Source organism: Chanodichthys erythropterus, chromosome 11 (assembly GCF_024489055.1).
Source record: "Chanodichthys erythropterus isolate Z2021 chromosome 11, ASM2448905v1, whole genome shotgun sequence".
NCBI classification, from domain to species: domain Eukaryota; kingdom Metazoa; phylum Chordata; class Actinopteri; order Cypriniformes; family Xenocyprididae; genus Chanodichthys; species Chanodichthys erythropterus.
In genome coordinates, this window is record NC_090231.1 from 14,951,868 (window position 1) to 14,965,414 (window position 13,547).

Genomic DNA, 13,547 nt, shown 5'->3' on the forward strand with positions numbered 1-13,547 from the left:
GGAGAAGGCCAAAAGAGAGGGGAGAGCAGGCAAGGTTGAACTGTTAGTCAAACGAAAACGGAAAATGATATGGCCACGTTTTTTTTCTCCTCTTCCCTCGGCCATTACAGGCGATGACAGGGAGTCACGATTTGCTGAGTCCAGACAGACAGCAGCCTTCTTCAGCTGTACTGTAGGGCTGGACTTAACACGGGCTTCTCTGGTCACTCGATATCGCCTCTCCCTCTGTTTTACCCCTCTACAGAGACTTCATTAAACTTCCTCCATACAAAACCCACCAGGAATGTAAAGCTGTCTGGAGTACAGGGTCCTTTAAGGTTATACTATGACCTCAGGTCAACATGCCAGATTTCAGTTTGGATCCTAAACAGTCGTAAAGATCTCAGCACATCTCACATAGACATAACAAGCCTTAGAGCACCTGCATAAAATTACCTCTTTTTTTTGTCACTGTTAAACAGTTAATAACTAATTTATTATACAATCTATGCACAAGATACATGGACAACATGTAGATAAAAACTGCTGAGTCTCAAACAAAAGCTGGCAGTAGTGTATTGACTTTAATATTTTTATGTCTTGTTAAAGATTTACCAGGGACAGTGGTGGTCCATGCGACGGACACAGTGGCCGCAGCGGCTGCAGTGGTGTGACCTCTTTGGCCTCATCATGTTGCATTTATTGCACATCTCCCAGTTGTCTCTCTCTGAAATGACAAAGCAAACAAAACTTAAAACAAAACAATTAAATTGTAAACTCATTTTCAACACATTGAAACACGTACAAAAACGAACTGTAACTCTAGCGATAGCAAAAAAAAAAAAGGTCTTCATTGCCATCTAGTGGTATTCAGAGAGAATTTTTATTTTCTCTTATTTGGTGTGGTGTATGGATATGCAAGAAAACAACCTCACTGAATAATTTGAATAATTAGAATAGCATAATTAGACAATGACAAAGAGAGACAAAGAAAAAGAGAAAAGATGTACAAGGGCAGGACGCTGAATTACAACAAAAACATTTAATTTATAGTTTTATATTTTTAACACCAAACTTATTTCATAAAGACATTATGTCCTCAGAACATGACATTATGAAACTATTCTGGATTCATTGGAGCCTATCCCAATAATATTATGATTTCATTGCGGTCTATATATTCTATTGTTATTATGATTTGTAGGGGCTATACATTATGAAATCATAACCTGCTGAAAGGCTAACTTATTTAGACTTTGGACTATACAATCATTAAGATCACACTAGAGGCTGTATATGTAATTTTATAAAGTGTAAAATACACTTTAAAATCTAATGAAATTTTTTCCAAAAATCACTATGACGTCATGAAAGGAATGGTCAGAAATTAACAGGGACAAAATGCCCCAAAATGTTTAATGTGTGGCCTTATAGGAATAAGATATGTGGCGTTGCAAAAATTGGGGTCACATATTTACATAAATGACTGTTAAGTTAAAAGATTTCACTAGTTGGCTAATAACACTGAATGTATTTGTTTGAATATTAGAGTGTATTTCAATCAACTCAGTCGCTTAAGATACAGTGGGGGAAATAAGTATTCAACATTTTTTTTTATTAAACAGTTCCAAGTTCAGCAATTCACATGAAGAAATCTACTCAAATCCACATAGATACAATCCATAAAAAGTTATGTGTAATAAAGTAAAATGACACAGGAAAAAAAGTACTGACCACGCTAACTGAAACTGGGCACACAGTGCCCAGGTTGGATTTTGGTCCATTCTTCTAAACAGACTCTTTAAATCTTAAAATACCAGTGGAGGGCAAGCAGAGACAATTAGACTGGAAGAGATGGAGAAAAGTCCTTTCTGTGTTGGTTTAGAAAGGTATAAACAGAAAATCACAACATATGTTGGACGTGATCTTTATGTTATGAAGATGAGCGACTTTCCCAATGAATTGAAAGACTTTCCTGCCAACGAGGAGGTAGATATAGAGGATGTGAAGCTGCCGTCACGCCGCGTTCAGATCTAGTCTGGGTTTGTTTACATCGCGCTGCCTTTCTGCTAGTGAAGTTAGGGCAGTATTTTTCGCGATTGTGAAAAATGACGCTATTGTAGGTAATTTATGCTGAATCGAGAATTGCAACAGGAGCTCATATCATCGTTCAAAGAAAAAACTGCCTATTGTTTTCTCTGTAACAACTGTACCTGCTGCCTCCAAGTTTTTCTGGAGCTCTTTCCGAATGGTGCTTGGCTCTTGGGCTACTCTTCTGATTAACCTTAGTTCTGACCCTGATCAGAAATCATGCGAAGAGCTCCTGTGCACGGCCCGTACATTCACATGGTCCACATGTGAATAAAAGACCTCAATGGTGCTTACAGGAACATTTAAGAGTTGTGAAATCCATTGGTAACCAGTGCCGTTATTATGTAGCGCAACAACCTTGTTGCAAAGGTCTTGCGAGAGCTGTTTGCCTCTACCCATCATGAGATGCTTGTATACTTGCATTCAGAGGTGGGTAAGCCTTTTTCTAACCTATCAACTAGCACTAACCCAGCTGATTCTAATTTGCACAGGTAGGAGGTAGAACCACTTAGGGAAATCAGCTGCTGCTTTGCTGTACTGGTTTTTCTTAATGTATTCAATACTTTTTCCATGTTATTAAATACAACTTGTTTTATGGATTGTAATATTATGATTTCTTCTGTGTGGATTTCTTGAGCTAATACCAATGTCTGGTCAAAACTTCATGTGAATTATTTTTCCTCCACTGTATACATCAGTCCAGTTTGTTGCCCAGCATAAAATAACCAGAGTGGCAGAATCTTGGACAGATATGAAGACAGAGTGGCCACGATTGCAGCACATCTACATATTGCATCAATACCAAGCAAAATAGATTGTTGCTAAAATTGCTATATATTTTTTTTCAGACAACTCTTCTGAAGTTTGCCTTTAACATTAAGCCAAATGGATATCAGGTAATCTAAGGCATGACTTGCTAAGACCAGCCATTCGGTGATAACTAGCTTAGCAGCAAGCTGTTTACAGTATCAGAGTCCTAGCTGAGTCTAATAAATCTTTCGGCAAACTGACACTACTCACAAATCCTTTGATAAAATCTAATAGCCTGTGGTGAATGGTAAAGGTTAGAGCAGGACAAATGACAGAGATCTGGATAAAACTCCTTATCCATGTGATAGGGATGCACCTTAAAAGGTGAATGCGAGTGTAAAAGCAAAACTGCTAAAATAATTAAAAGGTGCATAATTGCAACTTTAGGCCCTCTAGCAGTAAAAATCCAAAACTACAAGCATTTTGCAGAAGAACATTGTTTTGGTTGTGCTTCGACTTTTCTCACTCGTTGTGACAACTAACACCATACACACATCAAAGTAGCTGGAGCAACTTTTCTCTATTTACTGATATAATGAAACACTCCGGGCGAGTAACAAAACTGGGTACAATGTAGGGCTGCACAACGATTAATCGCGAGTAATCATTTGCAAAATAAAAGTCTGTTACGTAATATATGTGTGTGTTCTGTGTATAATAATTATGTATATATAAGTACATGCACATACATGTTTAGATTTAAGAAAAAAATTATATTCATATATAAAATATTTATATTTATATGTAATATAAAAATATATAAATGTATATTTATACATGTATAAATTTAAGAAATATATACATGTATGTGCATGTATTTATATATACATAATTATTATACACAAAACACACATATATACATTACGTAAACACAGACTTTTATTTTGCAAACGATTAATCGTTGTGCAGCCCTAGTACAATGAGGTGACAATATTCTCCTCACTCCTAAACAGTGTTGGGCAGTAACGCGTTACTAGTAACACGTTACTGTAACGCAGTTACTTTTGACAGTAACTAATACTGTAACACATTACTTTTTAAATAAATTAACTCCGTTACAATTACCATATGGTGCGTTGTACATTACTTTTTAAATTAAATAATTTTGGCTGAAGTGTAGCCTACAGCCTAACCTATTTCCAGCAGTGGCGCATTGTAGGATTTGTGGATGCCATCCACTGTAAACATGAATACGCACTGTGGGCGTGTTTCTGTTTATTCAAGTATGTGCAGCAGTCATGGCGAGTCAAGGCGAGAGCAAGACGAGTTTCTCAAAGTGGAAATATCCTCATTATTTCACTTTAGTTGAGCATAAAGATGAAAACCTTTTAGTAAAATGTAAGCTTTGTCTTTCTGGTTCGAAGGTCCTATCTATTGTGATAAACATGACATGCTGGATCGAAAATATGTGAAATAAGTTTTTCTAGTCGACCAGTAGTTGTTCATTTAAGCCATTAGTTGACTATCTTATATTAATTTAATTTCTTAAATACTGGAGAGAATAAACTAATAATGAGCGTTTATGTAATATGCACTCAAGTGCACACATAAAGCTTGCCATAAAAGTAATGATTATGAATATGACAACAGAGAAAATTTCAGAGAATTTTTTTAGTACAGAGAAATTTCATAAGCAAGAGCGGATCATGAGTCACGAGTCGGATCAAGAATTATTTATTCTTAGACATACATTTAATATTGGGGGCATTCAAGTTATTTGACATATTTAAAAAATTTTTTTAAAGTAATGCAATAGATACTTTCCCTGGTAATTAGTTACTTTTATAATGATGTAACTCAGTTACTAACTCCGTTAGTATTTGTGAGAAGTAACTAGTAACTATAACTAATTACTTTTTTAAAGTAACATGCCCAACACTGCTCCTAAACCATCAAACATCAAAAGCAAACTTAAAAATGTAAAAGTATTAACAAATTACTATCAGCAGACCATGAATAACCTCTAAAGCTCAGATGAATCTTTCAGCAGCAATATTATGGATGTGTATGTTGCATTAATCAAAAATGTTCCATCATTAACTGAACCACTGATGGATTTTTCAAAGTGCTTTCCCCCATTTTGACAGATAAATGTTGCCATTTCCAGCTTTAGAAACACTGATAGCCATTTTAAAAAGGGAAAAGTAGTTTAAAGTGCCATTTGAAAAACCAGGAAAGAGATGTGAACAAAGTGATTTGGGGAGAAAAATGGGAAAGCAGGTCTGTCACAGTGTCTCATCTTTTTCATATTAATATGGCGGAAAAAAAAGAAAAAAAAAAGAAAAAAGAAAAAAGGGGGGGGGGGGGGGTCCAGATGTACAGAACACAGCTAGTGGACTGAAAAGAGCTTTTGTCACAGACATTCATGTGATATTTATGTCACATTAAAATACCAAGCGTTACATTATTTTCCTGATGGATAAAAATAGAGCATGACAGACAATATAAAGCTCATTCAGTCAAACTGTCAGATAAAGATTATTTGAAATTATTGTTTTAGTCTTTTTGAGTGGAAGTTCCCCAAATTTAATAATTTAAAACACAGCAGGCTCGCTCAGAATAAAGGTGGATATTTACTTCTAGGTGTCACTGAGAAAAATGTCCAATGTGTGTTAGTTTACTTTAGACACAACATTTAGTTTTGTAGAGTCATGTATATCATACAGCGTAATCAGCCAATTGACCTTTCGCCGGGAGTTTGATTGACAAGCGATCTAACCAATCAGAACACCGCATCCGCCATTTTGTCTGACAAAGCAGCCAGTAGTTAAAAGATGAACCTCGGTGGAGTTAAACTTGAAAATTGGTGTGTATTGACGTCTTTCCGCGTTTGAAACAACATTATTTCTCATGTTCATGGACTAATGGGAAGAGATGATCGTTTTTTACGAGCGGTTGAACTGAGGATCTACAGCAATCTGTCACGGCCATGGTCACGACACATTAAAAAGCAACAAAACGGTTTTTATTGTTTGAATTTCTCTAATAACTACACGGTTTGAAAGCTGGGACTTTGTTTAATATCATAAGTAACCTGCTCTGACCACACATCGACAGACAAGACAGTATCCTCTTTGTTCCGCAATGTATTTTTCACTGCGTGTGGAGTGACAGCGCCACCATACACTTCCATACTCAACATACACTCTATGTCACCTGATATCTCAGTGTCTACAGATACCAAGAGATCCCTAAATGCCAAAAAAAGTTATTTAAAATTTTGATAAAATTCAAAAAAAGTGTACCAAATACCACAGTTCATTAGATCACTTGCACATTGCTGTAAAATTCTGCAAATAGTCTAACATAAGTGATGGTATAGTCACTGAACACTGAGGTATACTGCCCTCATCTGGTTAGTTCACAGAACTTCATGAAGAATGGAAAGCATTTGCTCTCTACCTAAGACTCAACACCTCTTTAATTAAGACATAGCGTTGTTTTACCAATGTTTTATATTTGTTTCTCACTGATGTTCATTTAGCTTTAGCAATTTATTCAGATGATAACAGTGGGTCAATATTTTATTTGTTTTTAATATTCAATTAAAGGATTAGTCCACTTTCAAAGAAAATTTTCCTGGTAATTTACCCACCCCCATGTCATCCAAGATGTCCATGTCCTTCTTTCTTCAGTCGAAAAGAAATGAAGGTTTTTGATGAAAACATTCCAGGATTATTCTCCTTATAGTGGACTTCAATGGCCTCCAAACGGTTGAAGGTCAAAATTACAATTTCAGTGCAGCTTCAAAGGGCTTTAAACGATCCCAGACGAGGAATAAGGGTCTTATCTAGCGAAAAAAATACAACTGTATGTGCTTTATAAACACAAATGATCGCCTTGCAAGTGGTTCCACCATTCCGCCTTCCATATTCTTCAAAAAGCTTATGCTGTATGTCCTACGCCTTCCCTATTCTACTTATGGAATAAATGGAACTGGCGGCGCGTTCGTTACGTAAGTTGAATAGGGAAGGACATACAGCGTAAGCTTTTTGAATAATACGGAAGGAGGAATGGCGGAACCACTTGCAAGGTGATCATTTGTGTTCATAAAGTAGTGGTTCAACGGATCACAAAACTCACGGTTCAGATTATATCACGGTTATTAAGTCACGGATTGGATCATTTTTCAGATCAGCACAAAAAAAAAATCATTTATTTTCATTTATTACTTAGCCCACTTTAACTACTCCGATACCACAGCAGAAAATACTAGCCTAACTAATATATTATTAAAGGCAAGTGAAAAGAACACATACTGTACACCAATTACATAGATAAATACAGCATAAAGTTACAAATAAAGCATAAGGTCTAACTGTAGTATTAATTTTCATGTACAGAAATGTAATAATTAAATATAAAATGACACTGTTCACTGTATAAATTTAATATAATTACTCTATTGTGGTGAAACTTGCAATTGAACCGCGAATCACATGCGTGCCGAACTGTGGGGCTTGGTCCGTATGGATCACGGATCAACAACGATCCGTTTAACCACTATTATAAAGCATATACAGTTGTATTTTTTTTTTTTTAAATGACCGATCGTTTCGCTAGATTAGACCCTTATTCCTCATCTGGTATCGTTTAAAGTCCTTTGAAGCTGCACTGAAACTGTCATTTTGACCTTCAACAGTGGAGTCCATTGAAATCCACTATAAGGAGAATAATCCTGGAATGTTTTCATCAAAAACCTTAATTTCTTTTCGACTGAAGAAAGAAGGACATGGACATCTTGGATGACATGGGGGTGAGTAAATTATCAGGAAAAGTTTATTTGAAAGTGGACTAATCCTTTAATGTATTCTAAACTCCAGGGCGCAGAGTTTGATGGCCTCTAATTAATAAACCCTTCAACATGTGTGAAACAAAACTATGTACTAGAATACAAGTATATTTATTCTGTGATATAGAGAAACAAAACAGAATGTATAGGTTAGCATTATTTGTTTCATACCTCCGAGTGGAATTTTGGGGTCCTGAGCAAGTTTTCCGGGGTCTGCGGTGGAAGCCCTGAATAATGCTGAGACACACAGCAGTGATGCTAGATAGTAACCTGGTGAAAAACAAAGATAAATTTCACATTTATCACAAAAGTCACTATAATTAGAAATGAATTGATGTCAACGAGACATGTAGAGGGATATTTATTACATTTAACATTCACCTAAACCACTTAATGTACAGATAAATGTGGTTTTATTGATAGCACACCTAAGGCTGAAGTGATCTCATTTTGTTTTTTGTAAACTTTTACATTGTTACAAGATTTCTAATTAAAATAAATGCTTTCTATTCAAAGGATCCAGAATCCTGGAGGGTGGGAAATCAGTTTCCACAAAAAAACAACAAAAAAAAAAAAAACTGAGCAGCACAACCATTTTTAATATAAGAAAAGTTTCTCAAGCACAAAATAAACATATTAGAAGAGTGAAGAATGACTACCAAAAAGTATGAAACATGAATAAATGCCATTTTAAAATATATTAATACAGTTATTTTGAACTTTAATAATATTTTACAATTTTACTGTATTTTTTATTTAAATAAAATCATCCTTGGTGCATTCCTTGGAGATCTCCCCAAACTTTTGAATACTACACTTTTCAGTTTCATTAACATGCAAATGCAGAGGACCGGAAATGCAAACTCATGCAAATTTCAGTGCGTTCCTTCCAAAGTTCAAGTTTGGTGAACTCTGACCTGTGAATTCGTATCATGTGAAGAGGTGTGACCAACAGAAGATCAATAGTTCACGACCACTTCGCTGAATTAAAAGAACACACACTTTTTACGTTGCAGGAGATTGTTTATTTTTATGTGACTCTGGTCCTCGAGATCTACTTTCCTGCAATGTTTAGCTCCAACCCTGACCAAACACACCTGAACAAGCTAATCAAGATCTTCAGGATTAATAGAAAGCTACAGGTATGCAAGTTTGATCAGGGTTGGAGCTAAACTCTGCAGGAAAGTGGATTTTAAGGGCTAGAGTTGCCCAGCCTTTGTCTAGTGTGACTGCTACTTAAAGTCTAAGCTTGCTTAAATGTTTAACACCATTCTTTTGCTGTTTAATATTTCCTTCATGAAATGTTCACATAGTGTCAGGTTTGTAATTAGTTCTCAACTGTTGATGTGAAGTGGTTCAAAAAAAACCTATTGTACATAAACCTGTCCAGCTACTCTTACTTTCATGGTGAACGTGAGCTCATTATCTCACATCTCTGCTCTAATCTAAGAGGAATTCAGGTTTTAAGAGACTCATTAGTAGCTTTTCCTCATGACCTGAACAAACCAGATTGACAAACAATGAGATTTCAGTGAAACTATTCTGCACTCAACCTGACGATACTGATTACAACACGTAATAGGGGCTGTTATCAATAGAACATGGTGAGAGCACTTACAGACCACAAGTGAAGCAGGTATGTGTCCCTCCGCATAGTGTGGCAACAGCACCAGTTTGGGAATGAAGAAGCTGTTATAAAGCCAGACAAACAGCACCATGCTTATGCAGAACCAGCCCATGGGGTCCACCACAAAATGCAGTCGCAGCTTCATCCTTCCGGATAGCGTATGTGCCAGGATAACTGAAGCAGCTCCTGATCATAGAGAGAATGCATAGTTTGGATCAATGGTGGCCAAAAATACCATTTAATATGGAATGTATTGATTTGTCCATGGCCAAAATAGGATATGAAAAATCAACCAGCTTGTATAAGAACGTCTTCACAAACACATCAATTGAATTAAAATGGAGCGAGCATACAGCGGGGTTCAAAAAAATCTACTATAAGTCTACAGTATTCCAAAATCTAATCTAATTTGTTACAATTTTGAAACGATCATTACAAAGAAAAGTTATGACACAAAATCATGAGACTCTTTTTTTAGATGGTCAGATGTTCTTACTTCCATTGCTCTTTGGATCATTTCAAACTATGCTGGAGAACATTATCATCCAGTTTCTCACAAACCTGTGGAGTTTATACAGCTCGAGAGACATAGCAAATACACAACATTCTGAAAATCATGGTAATTTTTCAAATATACTCTTATTTGCATATATTCTTATCCTAATAACATCTTTCATAAGAAAAAAAAACAAACGAACAATGAAATACACACACTTTCACAAATGTGTCCAGACTTTTGGACAACATTGTATATGAATATATCTTGTCATAAAATCGAACCAACATATTCCACCAACCTTGGAAGAAGTAATAAATAAAAGTTTTAAAGTAGGACACTTTCTGTCTGATCGTTTGTCAGTGGCATAGTTTTAAAATATTATCCAAACACTACATCAGTGTGTTCTGAATCAACTTACTGCTGATTTTTAAAAATAGATGGATATACACATAACAATAGATGATTATGCTAAAGTGTCCCAGTATTACTTGTGGATTGTATATTTTTGTATGATACCTGCTGTGCAGTGGTGTTCTGAAATGAAAAGGCAACACATTTTCCAGGTTAAATAACATGATTACCTCAAATATATATATAAAAAAGCCACGAAAAAGAAAAACATACAGTTACTCCATTTTGTATTTTTACAATGTAATTAAATGTTCTATTTATTAAAACCAAGTATATTCTCATCAAGTTAGTGTCTTTTCAGCATTTTTACATTTGTTCCAAAATAATAACTAAAAGAATGCAGCACTAAATTTAAAATCTGCTTTATTTGTGTTAAGATTATGTTTTTAAAAGATGTAATATAAGTCTAAGGTGTCCCCTGAATGTGTCTGTAAAGTTTCAGCTCAAAATACCCCATCGATTTTTTTTTTAATTAATTTTTTTAACTGCCTATTTTGGGGCATCATTATAAACGCGCCGATTTTATGCTTTAACCACATTTAACAGTACATTAGCAACATGCTAACGAAACATTTAGAAAGACAGTTTACAAATATCACTAAAAATATCATGTTATCATGGATCATGTCAGTTATTATTGCTCCATCTGCCATTTTTCGCTTTTGTTCTTGCTTGCTTACCTAGTCTGATGATTTGGTTATGCACATCCAGACGTTATTACTGGCTACCCTTGTCTAATGCCTTTTATAATATTGGAAACATGGGCTGGCATATGCAAATATTGGGGGCGTACATATTAATGATCCCAACTGTTACGTAACAGTCGGTGTTATGTTGAGATTCGCCTGTTCTTCGGAGGTCTTTTAAACAAATGAGATTTATATAAGGAGGAGGAAACAATGGAGTTTGAGACTCACTGTATGTCATTTCCATGTACTGAACTCTTGTTATTTAACTATGCCAATATAAATTCAATTTTTCATTCGAGGGCACCTTTAATAATCAACTTATTTTGGGATCATCAGTCATTAAAAGTCAACACTGCAGGTGTCATGATAGTCAAGATGTACCTTTAATTTTCAAAAAAAGTGAATTTGTTTATTAAGTCTAATTTGCGAAATGCACACAAAAACAAGTGATGGAATTTATTGAGCGATCAGCCAGTTATAACAAGATGGAGGTATTGCCTCTTCTCACTTGAATGTTCCCCATTCATTCTCATTCACCACCCACCAAACCCACAGCACGGCTCTGTTAAAACTCAGTGGGCTCAGGGGCAATAGAGACTCTAATCTTTAAGCAGAATGAACTGAGTGAAACATGGTTCATTTGGCCAGAGGAGAACGGGTTTCTCCCAAGGTTATTTTTCTCCATTCTGTAACCGATGGAGTTCCTTTCCACTGTTGCCTCTAGCTTGCTTAGATGGGGACACGTAATATTCAGCAATATTATTGATTTGACTGCACTGACAAGAACTGAACTGAGCTGGACGATTACATCACCGTTTTCTACAGAGCTGCTTTATAGTTGAATTGAACTCATTTCATATTTTATGATCTTTACAGTTCTTGAAAGGAACTGAATAAACACTGAACTGACCTCAGCTGAACAATGACACTATTTTCTTTTTAGAGCTGCTTTACAGCAGAATTGAACTCTGCTTGCATCAACGAATCATTATTTTCCTGTTTATCCCTGTGAAGCTGCTTTGAAACAATCTGTATTGTATAAAGCGCATGAATTATGAATAAAAGTGACTTGACTTGAGAGACGCTGCCTCGCGGTTTAACTTTAACCACTGTTGTCGCTGTTGGAAAGTGTCTTTTTGGAAAAACAAGTGATTTAAAGACTTTTTATTGTCATGTTTTGTAATATTTGCGTTGTTTTATTTTTGTACTGTGGAATATCTCATCTGATTTTTGAGGAGGCACAGCCTCCCTTGTCTCCTCAGAGGAAGCGACCCTGTACCTTTATTTACCAGACTGTAGCCTAGTACCAATTAAATTAATGGTGCTACAGAAGATTTGTTGATTTAAAAACTTTCATATGTGGATGGATGAAGCTTACATGAATCAGTGAAGTACCTCTTTAATGGTGTCAGTCCACAGAAACCAGCAGCATCACAGTGGTCCTAGCCATGACAACCTGAAGCACACAAAACAAACACTGATAGCGGTTTATGGAAACTAGTCCTAGAAACAAACCGACGAAGAAAAAAACATCTATTGTAGTCAGACACGTTTTACATAAAAGTCCTCACTGACTTCAGGTGGAAGAAAAAGCAAAACAACAAAAGTGCTCCCGAACTTGAGTGCTCAACTTCTGTTGAGATTTTCAATAAAGGTAATGAATGAGGTCACAGGAGAGACACCTACTGGACTGCACTGGCTTTGTTCATGCATACGCCCATGTAATTTAACTGATATCTGAGCAATTCTAATAGGCACAGGAAATAAATATAGAAAACCAAACGATTACATTGTTGTGGTTTCTCATAAAACAGTATTTCTCTGCATTTTATAGCAGCTCTGGACTGACAGTTCTCATGATGTTGCGTGAACAAAAAAAACAAATCAGTTCATTTCATAAACAGTCCTGGCTACTAAAAAATAACTCTTGTAAACGTGTTTCTATTTTAAGGGCATTTCTATTCTATTTATGTCTACTCATCGTAATAGTCACTATAATTAGTAAACATGTCCTGACAGTGGCTCATGAGTGATGATGCCCACGAGGATGATACACAGCTAAATAAAGATCTAACACACAGGAACAACCTGCCAAACGGAATATGACATCGGATTACCGAAGCAATATAATACTTACTGATTTTCTCACACCGTTGTGTCTCAGTTGAGTGTCGATGGTTTGGCGTTGGTTTCTTAGATTGAAAGATATCAGCTCTTCCTGGACTCGACTGTGATTGTACGGAAGCCGCGGAGTCCGGAAAGCTTTTAGTGGGCAGCGCCACTGAACTGTCAAAATGGCACAAGCGCGGTCTATGTGAGGAAACACATTTTATATATCTCTGAAACCACACATAAAAATGACAGTGGTAACAACAGTTATCAAATATCGTCCAAAAATATATCTAATAGTAGCCTACTACAAAATAATTTGATAAACGGATAGCTACTACTGTCATAATAAAATTTAAATAAAAACTAAAGTAAATAAGTAAAATTAACGAATTAAAGGGTTAGTTCACCCAAAAATGAAAATTCTGTCATTAATTACTCACCCTCATGCCGTTCCACACCCGTAAGACCTTTGTTAATCTTCAGAACACAAATTAAGATATTTTAGTTGAAATCCGATGGCTCCGTGAGGCCTCCATA

The 13,547-nt window shown here is 35.8% G+C and overlaps 1 protein-coding gene across 2 annotated transcripts in view; it reads right to left on the reverse strand.

The window, feature by feature from the left end:
• zdhhc21 (zinc finger DHHC-type palmitoyltransferase 21) overlaps positions 1–13,240 on the reverse strand; it is a 28,326-nt gene extending 15,086 nt beyond the window's left edge. The window contains exons 1-5 of one of the 2 annotated variants that reach the window (XM_067401830.1): positions 13,036–13,240; positions 12,277–12,354; positions 9,291–9,485; positions 7,844–7,942; positions 595–706 (exon numbers count right to left, since the gene is read on the reverse strand). In XM_067401830.1, the coding sequence (XP_067257931.1) occupies positions 595–706; positions 7,844–7,942; positions 9,291–9,444 (365 nt within the window). In that variant the 5' untranslated portion in view covers positions 9,445–9,485; positions 12,277–12,354; positions 13,036–13,240. The remainder of the gene's footprint in view (positions 1–594; positions 707–7,843; positions 7,943–9,290; positions 9,486–12,276; positions 12,355–13,035) is intronic. The other variant, XM_067401829.1, reaches the window with a different exon arrangement.
• Between the last annotated feature and the right edge of the window lie 307 nt (positions 13,241–13,547).